This window comes from Dermacentor albipictus, chromosome 6, assembly GCF_038994185.2.
Source record: "Dermacentor albipictus isolate Rhodes 1998 colony chromosome 6, USDA_Dalb.pri_finalv2, whole genome shotgun sequence".
NCBI classification, from domain to species: domain Eukaryota; kingdom Metazoa; phylum Arthropoda; class Arachnida; order Ixodida; family Ixodidae; genus Dermacentor; species Dermacentor albipictus.
Genome location: NC_091826.1, coordinates 24,478,690 through 24,499,220, shown reverse-complemented (window position 1 = coordinate 24,499,220; position 20,531 = coordinate 24,478,690). Strand labels below are relative to the sequence as shown.

At 44.8% G+C, this 20,531-nt stretch overlaps 1 protein-coding gene across 3 annotated transcripts in view; it reads right to left on the bottom strand.

Moving 5' to 3' along the window:
- The window catches only part of LOC135896509 (uncharacterized), a 31,224-nt gene that overhangs the window by 9,824 nt on the left and 869 nt on the right, over nucleotides 1-20,531 (bottom strand). Inside the window, exons 1-7 of one of the 3 annotated variants that reach the window (XM_065424934.1) lie at nucleotides 18,831-18,956; nucleotides 13,045-14,858; nucleotides 8,806-8,936; nucleotides 5,325-5,642; nucleotides 4,361-4,404; nucleotides 2,891-3,307; nucleotides 1,262-1,478 (exon numbers count right to left, since the gene is read on the bottom strand). In XM_065424934.1, the coding sequence (XP_065281006.1) occupies nucleotides 1,262-1,478; nucleotides 2,891-3,307; nucleotides 4,361-4,404; nucleotides 5,325-5,642; nucleotides 8,806-8,936; nucleotides 13,045-14,807 (2,890 nt within the window). In that variant the 5' untranslated portion in view covers nucleotides 14,808-14,858; nucleotides 18,831-18,956. Of the gene's footprint in view, nucleotides 1-1,261; nucleotides 1,479-2,890; nucleotides 3,308-4,360; nucleotides 4,405-5,324; nucleotides 5,643-8,805; nucleotides 8,937-13,044; nucleotides 14,859-18,563; nucleotides 18,713-18,830; nucleotides 18,957-20,531 lie in introns of those variants that run through there. The other 2 variants (XM_065424935.1, XM_065424936.1) reach the window with 2 other exon arrangements.

The window sequence follows — 20,531 nt, the reverse complement described above, 5'->3', positions numbered from 1 at the left end:
TTATGGCTTGTCAAACTTGGTCATAACAAATGCTCGACTTGATATTTTTCTATTATCAAGGTTGACATTTTTATGACCAAGTTTGACAACATATAACGATTTATAGCTTACAACACACTGAACATTCAGAATCGATTCAGTGTGTCGTATGTTACTGTGCAAGTTGCTGTTAATTAGCTAATTAGGCCCTAAACAAAGTAAATCATCCTTTAGATATCATTGAATATATATATCACAGGAAAAAAATCATTGCATTTCTGAGATCAGCTGGAAAAAATAGATTAAACTGTGCAAATTTCATTAAAATTGTTTAAAAAAAATGAAAAAGTAATTTAAGGTGCCTCGTCCCCCCTTAAGAGGTGGCTTTAGCTCAGGACCAAATCCGATTTTCCAATCAAAATAGTACAGGTAAAATGCGGAAATTCTCTCAGACAACTGCTCAACCGATTTGAACGAAATTTGTAGCATTCAATACATCTGAAACGTACCGACTGAGGAAGGAGAAATTTAATTTTTAGTCTCATAGTATCTACAAAAAATTGCCAAATATCACCCAACTGAAGAAAAAGAATTTATGGAAATACAGTAAACTTTTTAATATCTAAGTGAATGGGACAGCGAAAAAATTCAACATAAGCGGTAATTCAGTAAAAGTGACTTCATAAAATCTTTAAAAGAAAGAAAAAAAAAAGGAGCTGAACTAGCACAGCTCTACAAAAGTCTAATAAGGGTATGACGCAGCGGATTTTCGGTCGCAATCGAGCCAAATTGGAATCGAATTTCTTGGTCGCGATTAGCTCTTTTGCACAAGATGCAGGAGGGAGCCGATAGGGTCTTGGTTTGGGTGGCCTTGGACACACCTGGCATGCAGAAGATGGTTCGGAATCACATTTTTAAAAATTCTTTGTGCAGTATTTACACAGTGCCACTGCTCGCCGCTGATAACACAAGGGCGCGGCATGCAGGAGAGGGTATGTGCCAATGGAAAGGGTCGCTGTCACATTGCATAGCTTAGTGACACTCCCAAAAGACAGTATCTAGGATAGTTTCCAGATAGACAGTGTCCATGACATAGCCCCAATGCGAAGTATGTTGGGAAGTTGCCGCCAAATCCAGTTTTCATAGAACTCAAGGAGCACATTTATTTTCAAGTTTCAAAAGCCCTTGAATCTCTTCCCCCCCCCCCCCCCCCCCCCCCCCAATTAAAGGGTTTTCAAGGTGTACAAACCCTGCCTCTTAAGCCTCACACAAATTGTCCAACCTGATTTTGTGGGGACTACTTGAGGTTCTTCTACAAGCTGCTCGGGTCGTCGCTCGAATGAAGGACCAGCTGCTGCTTGGTTTGCATCAGCTCCATCAGTTTCTGGCTGCGATGCAAAGTTCTCTGTGATGTGGCACAGTTCTGCAGGCACAGTTCGGCGTGACACGGAGGAGTCGGCATGGTTCCCTGAGATGCTCTCCAGCAGGGCACCTTGCTGCTGGCTGCAAAATAAAGCATGCAATCAGGAAGCACAGAGCAACACCACAGTTCAAGTAGTCTTCAGGCCTGCACGAAAAACAAAAAGCGCATTGGACAAGCTGGTCTCATTGTTCGTCTTTATTTTGGAAGTTCTCGCTTGACGAGTTGAGCTCGCCTTCCATCCTTAAAGGGTTAACGAAACACTCAAGGAAAATATTACCCCGCGTTAGATCCGATAGACTATTCATCTAGAAGTATGCCACTATTTTCTGCATGCCAATATATCACCTAAGGTCTCACTGTTGCTCCCTAATTTCAACTGCCCGCACCAAGATGGCGCTCTATGTGAACTGGCCATTGTTGATGTCGCATGAGAGGTACCTAGTCCACAACAAGAGGCGCCACTCGCAGTTTTCTCTATTCACCATTTTTTGTCGCGTACAAGCGCTCTGTTCTCACTATGCATGACGATTTCTTATCACAGAAGCCTAATCTTTTAATCTAGTGTCCCTTTAATCCTCCTCTTATCGTGAAATTAACAGAAAAAGAGTTTTCAAGGAACACTTAATCAGTTTAAACTGACTTAATGTCTCTCTTTAGTGTTCCTTCGAGGAGGTACTCACAGGTGACTTTCGACTTGCTATCTTCCTTTTTGCGTGTGTGTGTTTAAAGCGACGGTTCAAAATTTCTTAACACTAGGGAACATACTGGCAAGCTAAGAGTGCTACTGCTACACTGCTACTTTTTTCTGGCGAGTTTCAGATTCACCACCCAAGAGGCAGGCCCGTCATAACGTCATGATATGCTAACTTGCTTCATTCCTGCGATCGCTGCCGCTGCCACTGCACATGGACACAGCCAGCAGGCATGCATGCAGCACTCTATTTTTTCACGAGCAATGTTGTCATGTGAAGCCTTACTGGCACACAATATCAGAAAATTTTGCTCTGTGTCACAATATCCCAATAGTAATGTCGAGTGTGGCAGAGTTCCAATGCTTCTAGAGCAACTGTACTATAAAATTTAATAAGATCTTTAAAGTGTTTCCCAATCTTGATAGTTTCCAAGCGTCAAACTTTTACATGCAAGATGCGTGTGGAAGAACTCCCACAAATTTGAAGATGCATGCCAGTACTCTTTTGAAAGGGGCGCTAAAGGGAAACATTAAATCACATGGGTTCTCAAACTGGGTTCTGTGAACGGCATCTTGGGGTTCTGCAAGCAGTCAGACCCCATCTGTCCCTAGGCGAATTTGGCCCCATCCTGTTTTTCCACATTCAGTTCCGCAGAGGCTGCCGGATATTTACACCATCTGAAACTAGGCTTCTTCCGTGGCCAAAAACTTTTGCTGCAGTTGGCCTTCAACCCACGCTGCTCTGTCACCCTCAAGACATGCACAAGAAAGTGGCAAAGCGGGGATCAGGCTACAACTTGCCTGCGCAGGTCGTCGGCTGATGCTCTCACACCGATGGAGGCCGCTTTGATGCCGAGGCTCTTGGCAAACTCGTCGGGGCCCAGGCACTGTACATTATCTGGCTGCCGCCCCAGCCAGACAAGGTCGCAGTGGACAACATCATCTTTACAACCCCGGCTTCCAACCATGTAGTTGAGGTCGACCTTGTCTCCCTCATGTAGCACCTCGCTGAGGTTATCCAGAACAACCTCGCCGTCCTTGAAGAAGCAGTCGTTTGTGAACTGTATGTCACGTGTGCCTTCTGCCTCTTTCACTCTGACTGTGGCGATACAGTCTAGGACTTGGACAACTGTTCCTTTCACGCAGGGATAGATAGAGACAGAAGGTTCTGCGGTGCGTGCCGTGGGAAACCTTGGCACTTCTTCTGCACTGGCCTGTGAAAATTCATATAATCTCCACTCAGGTTCTTGAATCACCAGGAAGCCATAGCTAAAGCCTCAAAACTAGAAGCTGTTTCACACGCAACTGGAGCGGCGAAAAATAAAAACGAAATAATAAAACCACTGCTGCTGCTTGTGTAGTACAGCCATTTTTGTTGAAAGCATACACATGCATCAGCAACAGCGAGATTTCCATCACAACGCAGTTTTTAAAGAACAGTACTTTCGTGCATCCTTCCGAAACAGAGTTTTGCGATCAACTGGATGCAAAAAGGAAATTGTTACGTTACTAGAGACAATATAACAATAGTTAACAAGTTCTACTTAAAATCTTGGTATTTTGTACAAATGTCACATAGTAATTTCTGATCCCGGTTGACAATGATCACTGCTGCATGGTCCAATGATCCGAATCCTATTTGGGAGGGCTCAAGCACTTCAGGTATTGTTAGCAGGTCCAAAGCACTTATCTAATTTGTCTAACATGCTGTATATATATGCTTTTGCACGTGCATTTATTGGGCTGCTCTAATTTTTTGTTTTTAGCGTTTTCCACCACACCAAGCTAGAAGGTGCACACGTCAGCCTACGACTGTCATTGAGGAGCATGACTGCAATGCACAGATTGCGATAATCTGGATCCAGATCGAGCGAGAATGCGATCGCAAGCGACTATGTAGCAGCACCCTATCTGGGTCGAGCTCAATCCGAACTGGGCCTGATCACAATCTCATGTGACAGCAGTGAAAGTACCGTAAAAAGCTGGCAAGTATGCTGCCGTTTGAAGACTGTGTTTTCCCACAACCATTGAGAAATGAATGACAGATTTAAAGTGGTTAGGTGCTAGGCCTGTGAAACCATTCAACGAAGCTGGCGAAGGCAGAAGCAGGGGTAGGGGAGGGGGGGGGGGTCACTGCCAGAAAGGAAGCCAAGACACAGGCATTTCTCGGCTCCCAAAGCGCATGCGTGGAACACGGAAATACAAGTTTCTGTAGGCCATGCCAGGGAGGTCTGCAGGAATTAGACGCAACACGTATGTGCTCTTACATTTAAAACAGCGCACGCACCAGTCTGCTTCGGTTTGGTGGTTCCTGGAAGACGAAAGCAGCAGTTGAGGCGGTGGAAATTCCACACAGACCCTCAACGAGAAAAACACTTGGCTATATGTAATATCCTGAAGCCTACGGCTACTACACCCTACCCCCCATTTGAAACAACATGATAGTATAGTAACGTAGGGAAAACACAGCGAAGATGGAAATGCAAGACGATGAGCAAAATGAGAACAAGGTAAAAACACATAGTCACATAGTAATGCCACATAGTAATGTGACATTTATACATGGCACTGGTTTAAAGGAGTACTAAAATAATGCTTTCAACTTGACATTTTCTTAAAAGCTATAAAAGGTGCAAGCTCTCAAAATCCTCCAAAATAGTGATAATAACTAAGAGTACCTACATATGTAGTTTACTGCAACACTTGTTTCTAAGAGTGTGTGTATAGCAAGTTATGAGACCAAATCAAGTGTGAATCTAATAGAGCCAGAAGCGAATAAAATATTAAATACTTTTCGCATAATGAACAGCCGCTTTTCAAAGTTGATATGAAATGATGTTCACATCCTAGTATTCATAACATTAGCAAGTGTCTGTCACTACATTGCTCGTTATGAAGAATTATTCATTGAAAGCAGAAACAGAGCATTAGGTACATATAACTAGTTGGTCTGCATAAACAGGACTCATCCCTATATGGCCAATAAAGTCTGGCACCCTGAATGACGTAAGTTGCTACACTATGCAAGTTCTTGTTCTATCTCAATACTATACCTGCGGGGATGAAGTTTATTGTGCACCCTTGATGCTTTAAAATATTCAAACGCAATTTAAGAAATATTCATATTTACATAGTGCCTGTCTAATTCAAAGACCGAATCGAACATGTCTCTAGGCGTTTCATTATTCGGGACGTTCAAACATTTGCACACCCCTACTTGTTTCCACTAACCTGCTTTGGTACTTGGGAGGCGTTTCTTGTCAGGTGGCTTATGGCTCATCGATGCATCGTTTTTAGTGGATGCACGAGGCCCTGCACAGGTGTACACCCTGCCGTCTGAGCCTACGACAATTGTGCTGGGAAACTGTCTTGCGACCAACCGTATGGTTTCGACTGTTGCACCATAACGGCCCCGGACTGATGGGGGGAGTTGTGAGAGGATGCCTTGTAGCCTGGCAAGAGGCATGCCCTCCCCGGCTCGCACGGCATTGCTGAGATGCGCCAATATGCGGTTCAGTGCAGTGTCATCATCCTGCTTGGGCACGGTAGCTGAAACATTAAAAAAAAAATCATATCTAGGCTCCTGCCTTTTTTGCATGCCCTTTCGTTTTTTGTTGCCATGTTTCTGCAATTGCTGTGGCTGCCAAATGTGAACACAACCAGGAGAGAAGAAAAAAAGAAAGCAAGTCAAAAACCAGCGGCACTTGTTTATTTCCGATTAGCAACATCATCACACCTAGCTACACTACGTCAGCACATTTTAATATCTGCCATGACATAATTTCGAGACCAACTGTAGTATTTACTTGCCGAGTGTCATCCTTCCACGTGGAAGAAGCGGGTGGTACAGATTCCAGAACTTCGAAAGTGCGTGACAGTACTGCTTTGAACACATGCGCAGATTACGAAGCATGAATTCAAGCTTTGTCCAGGATGGTGCAAAACTATCGCATCATGTATGCACGCTTTCCCTTTTAATGACCACAAAATCAAATGTTTTGTGCACAAAACTAATCCTAAGATTTTTGCCACAGGTGCTCTACAAATCGGGGGAGAAAAGAAAAAAGTTTTCCCACAAACAGGAAAAAGAAACTTGATTGATTGCTTGATTGACGAATAGTTGCAACACCAGAAAGGTATGATTTCTGAAGTGAAGGCGCTAAAAATGACGGAGGACAAAGAAGAAACAGACACACACACACAGGGCGCCACTTCCAACAATGTTTAATTTGGAAAAAATGCCACCGAATTATACTACGAGTGCAATCACAGTTTCTCAGGGCGCATTCGCGTTCAAGTAAAGCAGTTCTTTGCGTGACAGTGATATGGATGCAACACTTACGCAGTTATCAGCTGCTTCAATGATTCTTTTGGCCTCAATTCAAAGAATCATTGAAGCAGCTGATAACTGTGTAAGTGTTGCATCCATATCACTGTCACGCAAAGAACTGCTTTACTTGAACGCGAATGCGCCCTGAGAAACTGTGATTGCGCTCGTAGTATAAATCGGTGGCGTTTTTTCCAAATTAAACATTGTTGGAAGTGGCGCCCTGTGTGTGTGTGTCTGTTTCTTCTTTGTCCTCCGTCATTTTAGCGCCTTCACTTCAGAAATCATGCTTAACCAACACGCCCAACTATCCATCCTAAAACCAGAAAGGTAGGCAGGGGAAGCTACAGAGGCGGAGCTTCTGCACACGTACTACTGCACCAAGTAGCCTGGCAACATTTGACAGTGCTTCTGGACTCTTGGAATGGATACTGAATCAGCCTAGCTTCCACGTGAGCAAACACAAAAGTTAAAAACATAGAAATAAGTCAAATTGTAACACTCAATGCCATATTTTGCCTTATTTTGCTATCATAAACAAGATGTTAATGTTTTCTCTTCCCCAGGTTAAACTAATGTACATTAGAATGTGAGACTTTTTTCAGGCATGCAGTTCCTTGCCCATGCTTTGCCTTCGTAGTTTTCCTTTCACTGCTACGGAAAGTTGTCCACGAGTATAACAGCCCCACACACTCTTCATTGATGTAGGGAGATAATGTTATACAGTGTGAAGAGAATTAAAGAGAAGGATAACTCCAACCAAGATTAATTTTAAAACCCCTCGTTTTGGAACCTGACAGGCTCCTTCTTGATGGGTGAGATGGTGGGAGGCGTAGCAGTGCTTATATGCGTTTTGGTTGCTTTGACAGGCATGCAGACGTTTTTTGTAGACCTTGAGCGTGATGGGCGGGAAGTGTTCCTGACAAACAATTGATGTTCGTCAGGAAATGGAAAAATTTGCAGATCCCACAGACACTGCGAATCAATGTAAGCGAAGCTTTGTACAGTGTTTGCTTTGACTGACGATAATTAGCAGTGATGTTGGCGGCAAATGTGTAATTCATTTCCAGTGTTTAGTCTAATACAAGAGTGGTGAGTTGATGTTAAATGTTACCTTGCATGCATCACTGCTGTTTTTCTGCACAGTCCATAGAACATGTAGGGAGACATGTTTGCTTGAGGCACTGTGCGTCACTGTTCAAAATCTCTGAAAGTTGAGCATTATCATTGCCTCACATGGCAAATCGCATTGTGGCAGAAGTGTTAAACTTTAATTGAATTATGGGGCTATACATAATTCAATTATTTTATAAAGTTATATGCACCCATTGTATACATACATTCGCAATCAGCACCATGTTTTGCTGCCTAGCGAAGACACTCCTGTTCCGCACTACCCTTCTTTCGGGTCTGGGTGTCCTCAACGCTGAGTGCATGCTTTGGAGCCATTTTGCCACCATGTGTTTATGTTCTCCTTCTGCATAAGTGGGCAGCACGCTGTTGAGATGCCTGCTCCAAGTGATCTCTTCAGGATATTATGATGATTGTAATGTTTACACTATCACAGCCCAGCCTGCGACTTCCACCGCCCAGCACCTGCATTTTTGTTGCATAGGAAAGCAAACACCGCACGTGCCATACGCACAAACTATGCATCCCGGCCCGCACCCTCACCGGCCAGGAGGGATGGATGGATGTTATGAGCATCCCCTTTGGAACGGGGCAGTGGGTTGTGCCACCAGGCTACTGGGATATATATGCGTAGGCGAGCGCCATCCGGTGTTGTTGCAAGAAACCCAGCAGCACACGCAGCAACACCATTACAGCAGCGTCCGGAAACAAGGAACGGATAACACCATTCCTTGCTCTTCTGCAGCGGTACTTGCAGCAGTTCCAACAACAGATTTGCACCACGCATCCTCAGCAAAACAATGCTTGGTGGCCAAAACTGTCCAAAGTCCAATGACCTTATGGTTTTTAATAGTAAATGCAAAAAATTCAGTGCCTGCAGATGTTCCCTCAGAAACAGTACTGGCGACTGCTAAAGTATTAATGCCAGTAAACAATAAGAAATGATATACTGCAGGCAAACAAAAACTTTACGCAATGATATTATTCTAGGAAAGCATGATTTGTGAGGGGGGAAATGATTATGTTTTAAGCCAAGGCGCGCTCAAGACGAGCCTCGCACACCCACATCCCTGCATTCCTGTAGTGATGCGGTGCCTGTGACAAAACTTTCACAGCGGGTGGCACCAGATTTCCCTCTAGGCACTATTTTGCAAGGACCTCCACATTTGCACATTATTCAAGTACACGCCATTTTCTTTTATTGCTTCGAGTGCGTGCTGCTGCAACTGACAAGAAACTGAAAACGAGACTTACTCCGCGGTTGTCGAACGACAGCACCTTCTTCACCGACCGCTACGCCCAACATCTGTTCTGCGTAAGCATTTGGTGATGGCGACTGGTGACCATTCTTTTGTCTCCCATCCAGCACGACATCTCGGCCAGGGCTGCGCAGATCGTCAGGCAGCGGACACTGCCACTGAACTTAAAGTAGAAAACTTAAAAACTTAAAAAGCAAATGCAGCCAACATCGGAGATTCACGGGGCATGGATTCAACAAAAAATGTTAACATTTCCAAACAGCTTTTGCCCTCAACCAACATTCTCGGTGGACAATGCTATTTTTGTTTTTATGCCCTAGCAGTATTCTGCGATGCTATACAGCACATAATTTTTATATTCTGTTAGAACAAAGCAGACGTGCACTCATTTTGATGCCTATTGTGTAGGCCTGTTCCGTACACATGCTACTGATAATTACAAACTTTATGAATGCCTCTTGCAATTCAATAGGCATTCCACTCAGTGACTCCCGACTGCTGCTCGCAAACAATTTTGACGTGTAAACTTAGTCACTTCAGAAAACAGTTAAACCTGGTTGCAGCAAACAAGATTATGTACTAAAAATGGTTTGATATATCAGGTAATCATATATTCCAAAACTCGCTTATAATGAGCTTAAGAACTTTTGTGATGCATTCATTCTCTATCAATTTTTATATCACCAGTGGAAAAATTAAGCTGCGATGGAATTACATTTCTTTGTTTTAAGACAATGCCACATGTAGCAGGCAGTAACCTTTTATTTGAACCTTGAAAGTTTGGCAGAGTCACTAAAGATGGCAACTTGATAGGATCTCGCTTCCGGTGCGCTTCCAATACACTACTGGCCCACTTTCGAGTGTTCTCTGATGTATGCTCTAAAATTTTTCTTTTTAATAAAAAAAAAGAACTCTAATTTAACTCTCCCGGACGCTATACTCTTAACCCTTTCACTGCCGGGTTTTTTCCTCACTGCCACACACTCCCTGCCAGGTTTTTTTTTACATATTAGTTTCTTTAAAATCTTATGCTAGTAACACACTACAATGCTCTGAAGGTCATGTAAACATTTTTATTCTGGATTATCTCACAGATATCAGTTTTCCTTAAAGAAATTGGCACTCAACTAATTAGCAATAATTATCTGCTAATTAGGATGTCCAGGTGTTTAGAATACTTTTTTGGTGTGGTATTCTTCAAAACAAGGCACCACACAAAGCGGCACCTGGCAGCTAGAACACAGATAGCGAGACTCTTTTCGTTGCTTTGGTCGATGCTGTGTGTTGGCGCAGACGCGGCAGACTCGTGTTGGGTTTTGCTTCGCGGTAGTTGGTGGTATTAGAGACAGGAAGTGGCGCGCTGTCAGCCGTGTTGGATCTTCACCCTTCGACGGGCGTCCTCCCTTTGGCTTTGAGTTTCCTTCGTGGTATTTCTCGATGAGCTGGCGGACAAGTTCGAGTCGAAAGTCTGCCATGCTTCTTTTTTTACCAGAAGCTGTGATTTGCAGTAAATTGCTGTTGAGGATGGTAATGTCCAAGAGGTGAAAGAAGTACTTCTTGTACCACTTCATGCATTTCCTTGTGACTGTGCCGGTCACGGTCACAACCATGTCTACCTTGTCTACAGCACCCATGCATATGTTGTACTTGGAGACACACAGGGGAATCCTTTTGTTCTCGCCCGTCTTCCTGTCTACCTTCCCGGACTCTACCATGCCACTCTTATGCTTCGTCGTGAGCATGAGCACTTCACGTTTGTCTTTCCAGCGGACGAAGAGAAGCTGATCATTGCACATCTCGCTGGTTTCCCCTTCTTCCAGTCTTTTCTCATCGCGTGGGATACCCTTCCGGTTCTTCCGGACTGTACTGCAAGCATTGGTCTTCTTTTCGAAAAGGTAGGTGAAGAGGGCGGGACTGGTGTACCAATTGTCAACCCAGAGGACGTGCCCTTTGCCCAGGTACTTGTCCAGTAAAGTGATAACAACTGAGGCTCCATATCCCATCTCAGAATCGTTGATCTCAGTTGAGGATCCGGTGTACAACACCATGTCCAGCACTACGCCTGTCTTCACATCACAGAGTACGAATGATTTTAGGCCGAATCTGCTTCGCTTGGATGGGATATATTGCTTGAATGCTAATCGCCCTTTGAAAAGAAGCAGGCTTTCGTCAATACAGACATCCTGGTATGGAGATAGCGCACCTTGAAAGTTTTTCCGAAGCGTCAAGAAAACCGAGCGCACCTTGTGCAGCCTGTCACCATGAATCTGATCTTCATTATTGGAGAAATGAAGAAACCTCAAAATGAGGAGGAAGCGGTTGCGACTCATCAGCTTCGAGAATGCAGGTGTACTCAAGAGGGGATCCGTGGACCAATACTGCGCAATGCTGCCTTTTCTTGCATGAGCCATGAGCATTACGACAGCAAGAAATAAATAAAACTCACGTGGAGTCACATCTTTCCACTGGTGTATACGTGATCCTGGCGTCGGTGTCAGCGCGGCACGTACTTGGCACTGGAAAATGTTCGTTTGGTCCACAATTGCTTCCACAATGTCCGGCGTGAACAAACTTTCAAAAATCTCGAGCTCACTGGACGCCGCTGTGATGTCATTGCAGATTCCTGAGTGAGCTGGATCGAAAGCATGCTCCTGGGGTTTGAACTCTTTCTTCTTCCAGCAGAAATCCCGCTCGCCAAGTTTCCTCTTCTTTCGCGGATTTCTCGGTGGTAGGGGCTCTTCATCACTCTCATCACTCGACAAGGCACTTAGATGGGCTGCTTCCTCGCTGTCACTGTCGTCGGAGTCCGAATTCATAAGCAGTTCTTGAATTTCTTCGTCCGTCAAAGAGCGGACACACGTGGAACGCTGCCTCGCCATGGCTGCTCTGCCGAGACGAAGACGAAGCGACGCGGACGTAGAAACATGCGCGCCACCTGTTGAAAAATCATCCTACTGGTTTTATTTTATTTATGTGGGATCTCCATAGATGGCGCTACATGCTTGTATATTTTTCTTTTAGACGAGTATTATCGGGAGCGGCAGGGAGTGAGTTAAAAAGCCAAAACGAGTATACTCGGGCGAGGCAGGGGGTGTGCATGTGTGGTCGCCCGAGTTATCTCGGGAGTGGCATTGAAAGGGTTAAAGCAGTTGCTCCCTTTGCACCTTATCTTGTCCCACAACAATAATCGTCACCTGCCTTGCTTGCATTTCCAATCCTTAAGAAGTTTGTGTTTGCTGCTTTCCTGTTGAAAACGCTATATCACACTGATAATATGCACGTTGTTCGTGACCTGGAAGTACCGGGTGTGCGGCGTTAAGGAAAGGAAATGGGTGCTAGATAGATGACAATTGTTCTTGCGGGTCAAGGTAAGCCCCAAAGGGTGCACACTTTTTCAAGAGAGTATGTTTGCGGAATGCAAACGCTGGCGATGAGCGCCCTTCAATGTGTGATGTAGCATGCAATGTGTAGTTTGTCATGAGCGAGTTATTCGACACGAGTGTCGGTCAATAAGCTTTGCATGTTCAATACAGAGAATAATTTGCTTTATCTGGATTCCTTATATTTGGGTTTGACTGTAGCCAATGAGTTGTGACGAAATCTGCAAAGTGAAGGAAGTTAAAAAGAAAAACAGCCGCTTACTCGATAGTAGCCTGAAGTCGCAAACAAACCCCTTGCAGATTTCTCAGAAATAAATTTTTACAGACTTCACAGGTAGCTGCTTAAGCCAAAAGTGTCAGTGATGATGTCATGTGATTCCCAACTGCGTGTACGAGGGGATGCGTCACGAAAAGCTAGCAAAAACAGGTGTTTTTGAAATTGTATCAGGGAAAAAGAGAGAGGGAAAGAAAAAAAAAGGAACCACTGCAGCTTACTGGAAATGACACAGAACAGGAACACTGAAAGCCAGCGTGGCTCCTGGGTACAACCTTAAAAATTAGGAGGCGCCCACAGTGTGCCAAAAATCTCAGAGGCCAGATCATCTGCTTGCATTCACATCATATCCACTAACCCCCTGTTGCATGCATCATCTGCTCATTCAAAGGCTGATAATAAGAAAATTGGGCTATTGCTAGCGCCCCAGCTTTGCCAAGATTGCTACAAATGCATACACTAGTCATTTACAACCAATTTAACTAAAGTAAAGTTTCATTGCAGTTGCCATTTAACAAGGTTTTATCACAGCCCATGGTTTTAGCCAACTTGCAGCATTTATGGACCATCAAGTACTTACAAGGGCTGTTCAGGGCTGCTGCTGGCGCTGCTGTGTTCAGCTGCCCTGGCATTTAGCAGCTTGACAAAGTCTTCAGGTTTAAAAGAAGCAACGTCCAATGGCTTCTGTCCCTGCCACGCGAGACAGCAGTGCACCACTTCTCTACCATGGCTCGTGCCAACCATGTAGTCAACAAAGACCATGTCATCCGCTTGCAGAACTTTGTCCAGACAATCTGTGTACACCTTGCCATCCCTGTAGAGACAAGTGAACTTAAGTTGCCTGCAGCCAGAGGGTTCCCGCACCTGGCACCACGCCATGCGCTTGGCTGCCGTAACAACAACACCCTTTCTATCTGGGTATATATCAACCGACGGCTCAGAGGTGGAAGGCGCCACAGGCCGACAAGTTGCAACAATGTGCTTGTTCTCTGTGAACGTCTCGCCCGTTGCTAGAGCAAGGATGTTGTTGAAGATGTTTTCACTGTTCTCTACACCAAGTCTGGGTGGCCGATCACCAATCCACACAAGTGTTGCGATCCATGTGTCGTCGCTTTTCACGGCGTCAAAAAACGCCTCCACCCCAAGTTCAAAATCCGAGTTCCAGGGCAGCTCATCGAAGGACTTGATCTGCCTGCCCATGTGGTACACGATGGTGATTACCACCCGTGCGGCAACCTTCCCATCCAGCCAGAAGATATGGCCAGCCTTTTCGGATTCCTTGAAGAAGATGCCCTTGATACCCGCAAGCTTTCGGCGAGCGGACCATGCCATGGGCTGCTCTGCAGAAGACCCGTCACCTGGATTTAGTGGCATTCTCGGAGGATCTTCCCAGTCGGGACATCCCACAGGGTAATCCCCAACATCTTCATCAGATGAGTCCAATTCACTGCTATCATTGAGCATCCCCTCGATGTCGGCTTCATCTTCAGACATAAACACTTCGTCACCACTGTCGGCTTTCGAGTTAGGCTTACTATCCATTTCTGTGGGAACGCACCAAACTTTGGTGGCCTTCCACTTGCACCACTTGCTGCCTTTGTTGTCTGGCATTGCGTCAAAACGGACCCTGTCGTTCGTTGTGAGAATGTCAGTCAAATTCTTGCGGCCTTTGGCAAGCGCACTGTCCACAACACTGCCGTGAAAGAATGCACAGTTCTTTTTCTTCGGGCCAAACGTAATGAAGCCAAAGCCTGGCCTCACCGTGTGTATAATGCCAGACTCGTTGTGGAGTCTGTCATCCCCGTCTACTGATGGCTCTTTTGTCGGCTGCGACGCTGAAGAGGGTAAAGCAGCCTCCATTTCGATGCGTTTCACGCAAGTTGCTTTGAAGGCAGCCTTGTGTCCAAATGACTTGGTTGCATCGAAGGTGACCCAGTCACCTTCACTTAAGCCAGATGATGTCAGAGCGGTGTGACGATTTTCTTCGAAACTCTTAACATCAAAATAAACAGTCGTTTTGATAGGGTGTTCTGTTGTTATGAACCCAAAAGTTGGGAATACGCGCAGCACTTTTCCTGTCACATTGCAAAGGGCTGCAGCATCATCTGTTGCAACGTCAGGAGGTGCTGTGTCTTTCGGTGAGGGCGGTGGCCGCAAAAACACACGATCAGATTTGTCAATCACAAACACTTCAGAATGTTTTTGTATGAAGCTCCGAATGGCCTCTTCATTACCACCATATTTGGCACGTACTTCTGGCGGCAGTTGGGCAAGGTGGCCCGGCAGCTTGCTAACTTTTATGCCTTGGTTATCTTCGATGCGCTTCTTTAAATATGACAACATTCTGGCTTAGAGCGATTGTAGGCTGGTAACTAGGGGATGATGTCGTGGCACCTGCAAGAAATTAAGCAGAAGTAGACAATGCAGATAAGGCCAGCAAGCTGCTAAGCGCACACAGCATGCTGACTATAGCAAATCAGTTGCACAGAAGCCCACAAGGTGGAGGAAGGTTCTGAAAAGGGAAAAATGTTTATCTACTCGACCATAGCATGAAGCTACAAAGGAAACCCCTACGAGTTTCTCAAAAAGCAAGCTTCGCAGTTGAAGAAAAATTCATCCATACAGTATATCCTGGACCAGGGCGAATTTTTCGACTGCAAAGCTTTCCGTATGAGAAACCTGTATGGGTTTCCTTCGTAGATTTGTGCTACAGTCAGATTACCATTTTTCCCTTTCATGCATGCTGAACTTTATATGACATTAAAATAGGGGACAGCGCCACGATACAAAGACAACACAAGACCTTTAACTAACAACTGCAGCTTTGTTCTAATATGATTCTGAACAAATATTGGCAATGGTATCAAAACAACATGAACAATTACAAAAAGTGCTAAACATCAAAGTGTGTGGAACAGGCTAAGTTTTCAACGCATCACAGTCAACTTCTGTTAGGAATATTGAGTGAGCAACAGCAAATTCATGAGGCTGACGGAAGAAATGCTTACACTATTGTCACTCAGCCTGTAAATAGCATGGGCTTCTATAATCTCCCTTGTTTACTACATCCATTTCTTTCAAAAGAGGGTGTGCACACACATTCTTTACAATGCGGACCCGGGTATCAGGAAACCAGTGTATTTATATTATAATTGTGCTGTTGAAGCTCCTCATTCACACCGGTTCAGTCATGAACTGCGAACACTTAAATCTTTTGACGACACATGACAAAGATGAAGCAAAAGTAAACATTTCGCAATGGTCTGCCTTATAGGAAAGGACTAAATAGCCCACCAGACCTCAGACTTCCACGCAGACTTGCCGGCAAGCACCAGCTCATGTCTACGAATGTTTGTGCACCCGTGGACATTTGCACCAGTCAGATACGAGTGCTTTCACTGGCTCATGTTGCTATGTGCCTGGAGCCTTGTGGTCGATGAAGACCATTCATAGAATGTAGTTGTCCGAGTGTTTTGCTTCGCCTCAGCAGTCACTGTCTGGTGCAGACCAGCTTTGTTTCAGATTTATAAAAGCAAATCAATATACTTTACGAGTTCTATAAGAATCTTGAAACTCTATCGAGCATAGTAAAAAGCGACATCTGCCAAAATGTCTACACAGGATTGAAGCTCTGGCGTACGCCCTACACAGATGCTGAGCGCCATTTCATGCTAAGCGTAGGTGACGCATAGGTGTGTAGAAGCAAGCTGGTTTGCGCTGGCAAGTATACATGGAGCCTGGGATTAATGCGAGTGGCACACAATAGCCACAAAGAAAAAACTTAACCTCTTCATTGTCTGATGCTAGCTGGCACTTCATACGTTGTCCTACAGTCTAGACTTTGCAAGGAATGCAGAGTTAAGAGAGAGCACAAGGCACTTGAAGAAAAGATACTTGTGACGCCTTGGCACTAAGAAAAGCCACCAGAAAATGCTTCAAGTGTCTTCGTGACAAATTGAAACATTCCAGCACCTTGCACAGCCTGAAGCATTCCTATTGGCAAAGGAATAACGGCTCAATGTATCTAACATTAAATAGATCAATACTGCAGACATCAACAAAATGGAGGAATTTTCAACAAAATAAAAATTATCATCCAGGCAAGGGTAGCTTTGCAGCTCCATGCTACTACCGGGTGGATGACAATATTCCTTTTCATGAATCTGTGCTGTGGAGTTCTGCAGAGCAGATTTGTCATATTTAGCGCCCAAGCACTTCGAGTTTATCTATTAATTCGGCCTCGCCCTGTGATTTGCAAGCTTCATATTATCAGCTAGATCACTGAGCTACTGTTCCTAAGAGGCATTGGTCTCAAGTCTGATAACACGGTGAACAAGGATGAATTTTTATTCAGCTGAAAAGTTTTCTGATGTCGTTCCACCCTCTCTAAGGTAATCACGGCTGCTCGAAATGGTAAACAACGCTTTAAAAAATGGCACATGCTGTGAAATTCTGTGTAAGATGCCTTCTTGTCATAACAAAAATTTACTAGACAATGAGATTAAAGTGCTGCAAGACTTGAAGAAGAACAAGAAATTACTTTCCTAGCTGACAAAAGAAAAAGCGCCCTTGCTGGGCTTAACTTTACAAATGAAATCAACTGTACAGTTGATTATTTCGAATGTTTTCAAGCTATACCCAAATCAAAGACTCACAAATGAACTGCTTCTTGGCTTAGTATTTTCCGAGACATATTTGCTGCTAAAAGGACACACAAAAAAAAGTGATACATGCTTATGATGGCACAAGTGACAATGTATCTGATCTGCCCATGCTATAGTCGACGTATTTTCCTTTTTGTGTGTGCCCTTTTAGCAGCAAATATGTCTTACAGCAAAAGTCCACTCCAAGCTTCAGGGCCTTCCAAAAGATTGGTCTGCCACATTTTCCTTTTTTTTTTCACCCCCAATTGCTACACAGCCCCTGCTAGGTTTCTTTTTTTGGCTCAGTGGTCATTTCATGGTACATAGAAGCTGATTTCTCATCGCCGTTTTCTCCCATTCCGGTACTTGTGAACAGTTCATAAATTCCTTCATCTTTCACAGTCTGGACGGACGGACATGCCATGCTGATCATGGCCGGGACTGCCCTTCCAACACTCAGTCCCAGCTGCCTTTCTTGTTTTTCTAGTCGATTCAACCAACGTTTCATTCTTCATAGAGCCTGATTCTCTCTTGTCAGAATTTTCCAATTCAGAATTAATCAAGTATTTATGATTGTATTCGCCTGTCAATGTGCACGCAGTCAGACCTGCCACGCTGGTTCACCATGGCTGCCCTGGCATGACGGAGCACAGAGACATTTGCTCAACCGGCAGTCAGAAATTTAACTTCCAAGGTTTTTGTGTGTTAAAATGACTTCTCCATGGATGGAACAACAGGAATGCAATGTCATTTTTTGCAAGCATTGCTTCTGGAGAGGCAAGGAGTGTGCTGAAAATACAAAACAAGTATACTTGGGAGTGGCAGTAAAAAGAAGGAGGAATCCTCGTATGATGTTTACTTCAACGAGCTCTGCCAGACTGTCTCCACATGATACGCGATCTGCTCGCTGTAAAACCTGCAACTTGACGTCTGCGACTCTGGACACTTCGTAGGACTGGCGCCCTGCGCTAGTCCCAATGAAGACAACACCCTCGCATGTCATTTGACGTAGTCTATCATTAACAAACCTTCCTCTCATCATGGCGGTGAATTGTGGTGCTTCTCAGTATGACCCCAAAGTGTAGACCCACTGGGGATCCTTAACGTGTATGCACGCAAACCACGGCGCACGAGCTTCTCTCATCGGACTGCGGCCGACGCGGCTGGGAGTCGGACCCGCCAACCTTCAGCAGCATGAACTGCCGCTAGCGCAGTCACGCATTCAGCTTGGAAAGCACCGAAAGGCGAGTACACAAAAACAATCGCATCGCCGAGCCACACTTTCATTGGCAGCACTTGAGGCGCCGTAACGACTTCGAAACGTCGCGTTGTCATAACGAACTTGATTGGGGTATTCCAACTCTTCTTTCAAACAAACGTGGCACATCCAAAACACGAACTATGAAGAGAGCAGGAATCGCGCCGACTTCGCTACAGACAGCGCACGCCGACTCACCGTGCGCACGGAGTCGTGTAATGGAGCGAAAGTTCCCGAAGAGCTCAGAATGTAGCAAAAACAGGAGAACTATCCAGCGATTTCGCGCGATTACGGGCGCAGCACGAGATAACCAAAGCGGACTGGGGTACCATATAATGCTGACGGCAATCGACCAGTGAAAACCACTTTTGCCGGGCTTATTTGTCAAACTATCAGCCAATATTTGCGGAGTTACAGCTCGTGCAAATTGTGATAATGCACGGACTGACAAAAATGCGGCCTTACCGTGCAGGTGCTATGCGCTTCAACATAGTTTCGGGATCTGTCAACAACTGCCGAGGCGATCGCAAAACAAAATCGAGCTCGCCGCGCTCGCCCACTTGGTGCATCACGTCCGCCTTTTATCACGGCTTCCGAGCTTCGAGCCTTGTTGAAGATCTCAAAGGCCGCTCCGTCATGCGTTAGAATGAGGTAGCGAAACCGATACTTAGATCGTTTACGCACGTTAACTGAATTATACAAGCTTTGTTTTCCGGAGGCGTCAACCAGCTCTTGAATAAGGCTTCCATAATTTCTTCCGCTAGTGCCCGCAAAAATTATGAATGTGTGATGCTTCACTGAAGGAAAAGAATGCTGATGCAGACATTTCCTGTCATCTGTCGGTCCCTTTCTTTCTATTTGGAATTGGGCGCCGGTTCTTCTTGCTAAGTGATTGTCCAAGCGCTACGCAAACTACCCATGAATTTATTGGCAGTCTGTCCGTTCTAAGTTTTCGAACGCCACAAACACGTCATTCTTACTGCGCTTCATGGCTCCTTCGGATTTACATTTAGTTTGTTTTTCGGATCCAGCAAGCCTACGCTTTTGAACACGTACCTGTCAACCTGCCAGGTTTTGCACAAGTCAAATATTAATTTACATAGCGCTTAGATAACCGCTTACAATCTCCTCAGGTTTCCAGCCTCTCCATTTTTTTCCCTGCAATCAACCTCGAGCACGTACGGAAATTGAAAAGGGCGAAAATTCGCCTATGTGTCGCTATCACAGTAAGCATAGAGAATGGTAAAAGGCTGGACCTGAAACCACTGGGACGCTGAAATCTCTTGCGGTAGGCAGCTGCTACTACTTCTACCCACAGGGACGCCAGTCGCGCTATTTTATTCATTTCTCTATCAGACTGATACAGAACAGATCTTTCGCTTGTCTTTTTTTGTTTTTCCCAACGAGAAACTCTATGTAACCACCGAATAGCAGTGGGTGGACAACATTCAAGCACAGGTTCCGACGACCAGCTAGCACTGGTGAAGATAGTGTGGGATATGATAAAATAAAGAAGGGAGATATGGCCAGCGCCCCTGGTTTCCTGGAATATAAATATAATAGTTGAGTTTTTGTAGAGATGAAGGTGCCATTTTCTTATGCCCTTGTGTGAGCACGGCTTTTTCGACATTTCATGTTTTTGCTGTACACAAAGATTGTAGACTTAAAAAAAAATTAAAAAAACTGACCATCAGTTTCGGTTTCTCAGAAGGATTAGTGTGGTTACGTCATGGCACGGATTGTGGTTACTGATTGCGACCACATTGCGACGTTCTAACCAAGTCTGTTGACGCTCGCTCCGGCTTGCTCGGTCATAGAGTTTCTCTATGTTCGGTCGCCTCGTATGCTGTTATTTGTTGTGAGGACCGATGTAGCGACATAGCGGATCACCGAGCAAGAGTGTCAAAACGTCGCAATGTATTACGACACACACTCGTGACGTCACGACACTATAGTACCCTCCTGGAAACAAAACGAGAGCTGCCTGTAACAAAAAAAAAGGGTTTACACGTCTAGATCTTTCATTTAGGGCAAGAAATTAGTAGTCGAAACTTCATGTCATTACCCCTCAGTCATCCTAATTATATGCCATTCTTCGACTTTAATGACTATTTCATAGTCTAGATTCAGTTAACTTGAATATTCTAGCTTTAATAGCAATTTAAG